We start from the raw sequence: 6371 nt of genomic DNA on the forward strand, positions 1-6371 counted from the left end.
GGGGATAGTAAAGTGTGCGGTGCTTGTGTCTGATACGTTACTATATCGGTCATTGTATGGTACGTGTTATACACAAGAAATATTAAATGTGATATAAAATACATAATTAAGCAATTTAATTCTACATTTTAGCGTTAAAACGGACACTAAATTTTATAGCCTCCGACTCTTTGTGACTAAATTAAAGATAAAGATGCATAACCATTTCCGTTTCATTAACATTCTCGACACTATGCTTGTAAATATATATATATATATATATATATATAAGAAAATTCTGGTTTTTCAGATCCGATACCGCAACAGGTCAATCCCTGGTTCGACCCCTCGAGCTTATGCTAAACAAGAGTTCAGTGATGGAGGACAAAACCCTCTCGTAGACCTCTATGACCAATCTGTTCATGGAACTATCTAGCTTAGCTATCTACCTTACCTAAGCTTATCTACCAAACAAATTGACGCTTTGCAGATTAGGTGAAATATTATAACAGAACAGCCCAATGAACTAATTATAAAAAAATCGCGCGTTAAGCGCCCAAGTCCTTTACAAAAACGATTTGAGCAACTTCTCAATTTTCACTCATGAAAATCTTGATTTGATCCGTATACATAAATAATAAAACAAATCGATTCGTTATATATTCTTGATCGAATGCATGATTGTTAAATTTCAAATTCATGAAATATATGACTGTTATACAACAATATATATATTACTATATTACACGACGATTCTGTTGGTTTATCTTTTTCCAAGAAGCCGTCTGTGATGTTAACTTATTCATATGCACTTTAGATATATACATTTATAATGATAACTTGTGTGTGTCTAGAGAAGTTTGTCAAAAGAGTCCAATTTTATAGAAACTAGAATGCTTTAGATAAATATATGAGGTGAGGAATATAAAAGCGTACAACAAACTCAAACGTGTTTCATTAATGATTATTTTCACAAAATTAAAATTTCACTTTTTAATACTTCAGTATTTACACAGTAATACGTCATTTTACCAATTTTAATTATATATTTCACTCAAAATTTGTCTTGATTTTAAAAAAACCAGAGGATTTAAACAAGTAAGCTATTACATTGACCACAGACCAGCAAACGCAGCGAAGGACGTGTGTCCACAAGTTTAAAGTCGTTACGAGACGAATGCAGGCAACTTCCAACCGGTTCCATGGGAAATTTATTGGAAACGCTTGTGTTCAGTAGGGGATGTCTTTTGGCTGAAACAATGACGATAGCATCATGGAGGTGTCAACAGTTATCTGTTTTATTTTAAATTAACAAAAGTAAAAAATTCATTAAATCACTAATGAGAAAATGTGTACGATAATTTTTTATGTAAAGATTTTTGTCGTAGCAACATTTTATATTATTATTTAAAAGGCAAAATTTACATACATAATTCTTATCTAATTCATTACTAACAACAAGGAATAATACAACAGATCCGCGAGTTTGAACCTATTTTATGAATCATGTTGGGTTTCCTTCTCTCGATAAATGTTTACAGATGCAATAAGGGGAACACCTTGCTCCGAAACTAACAAAATTCATCTTAGTCACTGGAATTATGTTTATTAATTTGTAAAATCTTGTCAAAAGTATTTTATCCTATAGATGACACATTTTCATATCATGATAAACAAGCACTTGCTATTACTCCCGATGTAATAGTAATGCAGCCTTCATTAGTCGCCGAGTTTCATCATATTTGGAAAGAGACACAGATATTGCAAAAAAAATTCCATTACTTTCCTGTACGCATTTAGATTAAAAAATTGTAAGCATTTACCTGCAATAATTAAAATTATGGAGTAATATAAAATCAATAGTAAAGGTAGAAGAAACATTTTAACTAAGGCTAAGAAAACTGCTTAACATTGCTAATACCTGTAACATATATTATTATATGTGTATAGTATATGTAATAATAAAAATTGGGTTTCTTAAAACCCGAGATCTAAGTTTCCCATTGAGTTCTAGCTTTTCATAGAGGCAGTGAGTCGAAAGAAAAAATCTTTTTATCGACACATCTCAATTTTTTTCTAACTAAAATGGAGTAAATGAATAAAATATTCTTTTATATGTATGATATTTAAATAAGCCTTAAATATGAACTAATTGATTAAGTTTAAGACTGTAGTGATGGAGCAGTAAGATTTAAGAAAGAGATAACATTTTTTATTTATTATTTTTATATAGATACAAACGTAAAATCGACTTTTGTGGATGAAACGTAACATGGCCGTGAGTTGTAAGCAGGTAGCTGCGGTATGGACTATTAGGTGGACTGAAATAGTCAAGATAGCGGAAAATCACTGAATACGGGCAGCACAGTGGCGATCTATGGGAGACGACTATGCCTTGTAGTGATAATTATGATAATGATGATTACCTGTTGTGATATGAGTGTTGGGATTTTGTTTTGTTAAGTGAGCAGTAGTCCATAAAAGGTTGTAAATCATGTGTAAAACGTAATAACAAAACAAATATGAATAAAAAAAATATCGTAAAGTTAAATTAATGTTTGTAAATTTCCTTTGACAATCGTCGTAAACAAATAACCGATAAGTACTAAACGATAGTTATTGTAAATGCTATTGATTTTAATAATAACAAAACGAGGTAAGATGATTTGTTTTGAATGTATTTAAAGGTACCATTCTGAACTATTTTAAAACATTTTCCAGGATAGTTTACGCCGCGGGGATTCACAACAAAGCGCCTATTGTACTTTTCATCATATATACATGAAACGGCTTCAATTCCATCCATTTTGTGTTTGAGCGCGGTTATGATTTTATCCATAAAAAATAATTTGTGCAAGCTACGATGATTGGATATTTGCTTATAGTTTTTGCCTTCAAAATAACTAATGCCGCCGGTAAGGATTTTTTAATGCCTTGATTTTTTATTCATCATTTACAATTACTTTGTTCTTCTTTCGATTTCTTTTGTTCCATTTCCATTACTTTTCATTTAACGTTATCAGTGATGACTATCAAATTCTTTTAATTAATATCTCTTATCTTAGACTTTAGGATATCAATTATTTCAAAATTTATCTTGTTTCTTTTTATTACTAATGTATCTTTATATTTGATTAGTAACCACCACTACCAGTATTAACAATACGTTCTATTATTTATTTAATTTATAATTTATATTAGCACTACATTAGGTCAAGAAAGATAAACACGTTTAGTCGAAAATACCATTTCGAAATTTAATTGGTTAAACATTACTATGAAACTCTTTGTCAAATAACCTATTACAATTATTATAATTATTCATTACATGTTATTAAATCGTATTTATGAAACAATGAAGGTATATTTATATTTACTTTGTAAGTTTGCGTTTTGTACATAGTTAAACTATATGTCACTTATTTACTCTGTATATATAGTTCCTTTTTATTTTGATTAAGTATAAATCCATAATTATAATGACTATTTGCCGAAACGAAAGCGCACAAAAGACCTTTTCTGTTGCGATGATTTTTAAAAATCGAATGTCCGATGAGAGATAATTCCAAATTACAAAGTTTTTATAAAATTACACACATAAACATTTTATTTATTAAAAAATCACATTCCTTAAAATATAATAGTTCGTTTTTTATATCATTGTTATATTCTACTAAAAATTTATTTTTAAAGTTCCATACTTTAAATTTAAATGAAGTCAATTTTACGTATATCTTGTAGGCTCTTATTTATTTAAATATTTCAGAATCGGAGTGCGGCGTTATGCCGATATCTCAATGGAGCGGCGAAGATTCTCGTCGAACTGCCGTCTTAAAAACACCTGTCCAGTTGGTAGTGATCCAGCACACAGTGTCGCCGCCGTGCGACACGGATCAAGTCTGTGAAAGCATAATCCGTGGCATCAGAGTTCATCATATCGTCGATTTAGAATTCACCGATATCGGCAATTCGTAAGTATTATGCTTAGATATTACTTATTTATAGCAAGCAAACAAAATACACAATGAGACATCAAGTCATTATTCACATTCAATTCACTGGTCAAAAGGAAAATTCTAATTTCAAAATGTATACATTTTTATTTAAAATTGTTGTCACGTAACCTATACATAAGTATCTATATAATATATATATCCAACACAGGATACTCTTGCGGCGGCAACGAAAGGGTTACAGTGTAACCCTTTCACGTGTTTCCCAAACTTTTTTGTGTAATGCCCCCCCCCCCCCCCGTCGCGGAAAGCGAAAGGGCTCTCGTCTCAAGTCCTTTCCGAATTGCCGCCTTAACAATCAAATTAACACCAAGTGGGGCGTGGGCCCCACATTGGGAAAATTGGGTTACACCGTACTACTCCCGACTAATACTTCACGGTATTCTTTATCAAAAAATCAAACTAATTATTGATTAGTTTATAATTTTAACGGTGTTGGCCTAATATCTCAACGTTTTGGGAGGCCGGTAGAACTTTCCTTCCGTTACTATTACACGATTACTAAAACACGAGTAAAAGTACTTCGCGTGCCCCGGATCACATACTTACATTAAATCACTCCGAATCCACCGTCACGGCCTTGTTATGGGGAGGAAGGCACAGTATAATTACATCCGACCTTTCCTTTACCACTTCTTCCCCGCATCTGGACGATGGTTGTAATTTCCTGCAGTTGAATTGAAAATCAAATAAATTGTCGTTTGAATTCATAATTTTTTATACTGTTTACTTTACAGATTCTTTGCAATTGTCTATCCGTTTTATTAATAAGATTAGCAAAATACCTTCATGAAAGTAGTTCTGAACCACATTACCGAAATTTCACGAAAATTTTTTTTTTTAATGTCTTATCATCATCACCATTGCAGCCACAGCTGTTCATAGCCCTTCTCTATATATTTCCAAAAAGACATTAGAATATACAGCCTGCAATAAATGCCTATAGCTATGGATTATGGGTTATTACTTACATTTATTAATTGCAGATTTCTTATTGGCGGTAATGGAAGGGTGTACGAAGGTGCTGGCTGGCATCGTGTCGGTGCTCATACAAGAGGGTACAACGATAAAGCTATCAGCATATCTTTCATTGGAAATTTTATTAGTGAGTAAATTTTAATTTTTAGATAATGTAACCATTTCGAAATATAACAATTTTTTTAAATCTAAGTAATAAATATTTATCTTCATATAGATTATGTTTTAAATTATATAAACAATTCATAAGCGCAGGGCGGTGTTCCAAAAGGAAGCCAGACAAGCTGTTTCCATTCGGCGATATTAAAAATCTTCAGGAGAAGCATATATCCATCAGTGGATACTCTAGGGATGAAAAGATGATGATGAAACACTTCACTGGTGAAGCTTTTGATCTATATGAACAAAATTTTCTTCATAAATTCCACTTTATTTACAAACATACTTTTATTCATTCCAACGCTTTTCTGTGACGATACACTTCATTTTCAGTAAATTTCTTTTCATTGAGTACCATTTTCACTGCTTTAAAAAGCCTGTAGTTGCTATGGGCTAAATCTGGAAAGTACGGTGTGAAAGCAAATGAAGCTGCAATTTATTCAACATTGTTTTCGATACGGGGCATTGCCCTGGTGACACAACACCTTTATCTTAAACATGCAGGACAATTTTTCTGATTAAATATATAGATATGTAACACTTGATAGTAAATCTAGATTGCTTTTTGAGAATTATTAAATAAATCAATTTAATGATTACATAGAGAGAATATTATTGAAAACTTTTCTCTTTATTTACACTTCGAAATGTTCTGTATATTAGTTCATTATTAATTTTATTCATATTTTAATTATTTCTTGTAATATAAAATGCCGGAATATAGATAGATAAACTTAATTTTCATTTTACATCAAAGAATTTTTTTATTTCCAGATGAGATTCCTACTCCTGAAGCATTGCAAGCAGCTCAAGACTTGATAGCTTGTGGAGTTAATAGCAAGCTAATCGCCGAGGATTATGATCTAGTTGGACATCGTCAACTGTCGGCGACTCAAAGTCCAGGAGACTCATTGCAGGACTTGATAGAAACCTGGCCGCATTGGAAGAAATACGATTGAAATCTCCGCTCGTTAATTTATATATTTGTTAAATACTGCGATTGTTAAACTGTTTATTTATAATTTGTTGTTTTTTTTTCATCCCATTTTCACCTTCCCACAAAATTGCTTGACCAATTAAAAAAATTAAAACACTCTAAAACATATTTTAACGAAATAGTTCTCAAGTTTAAATTTAATTTTACATCTTGTTAAATTTATCGAGATGTCTTCGGTGGTGACATTCTATCATAAGAGTTCAATTTTATATATAAAGATGTTTCTCCAACTAAAATTCAATTTT

At 31.4% G+C, this 6371-nt stretch overlaps 1 protein-coding gene across 1 annotated transcript; it reads left to right on the top strand.

Annotated features, from left to right (window-relative positions):
• Nucleotides 1-2796: 2796 nt before the first annotated feature.
• Nucleotides 2797-6149, top strand: LOC137931716 (peptidoglycan recognition protein-like). The gene is made up of 4 exons (XM_068775209.1): nt 2797-2894; nt 3746-3950; nt 4979-5097; nt 5904-6149. Exons 1-4 carry the CDS (start codon nt 2843-2845, stop codon nt 6086-6088), a joined length of 561 nt encoding a protein of 186 aa, XP_068631310.1. The 5' UTR covers nt 2797-2842; the 3' UTR covers nt 6089-6149.
• Nucleotides 6150-6371: the final 222 nt, after the last annotated feature.

The sequence above is a fragment of the Battus philenor genome, unplaced genomic scaffold (assembly GCF_028537555.1).
Source record: "Battus philenor isolate CCGP_79_NKW_IND1 unplaced genomic scaffold, ilBatPhil1.0.hap1 SCAF_8, whole genome shotgun sequence".
NCBI classification, from domain to species: domain Eukaryota; kingdom Metazoa; phylum Arthropoda; class Insecta; order Lepidoptera; family Papilionidae; genus Battus; species Battus philenor.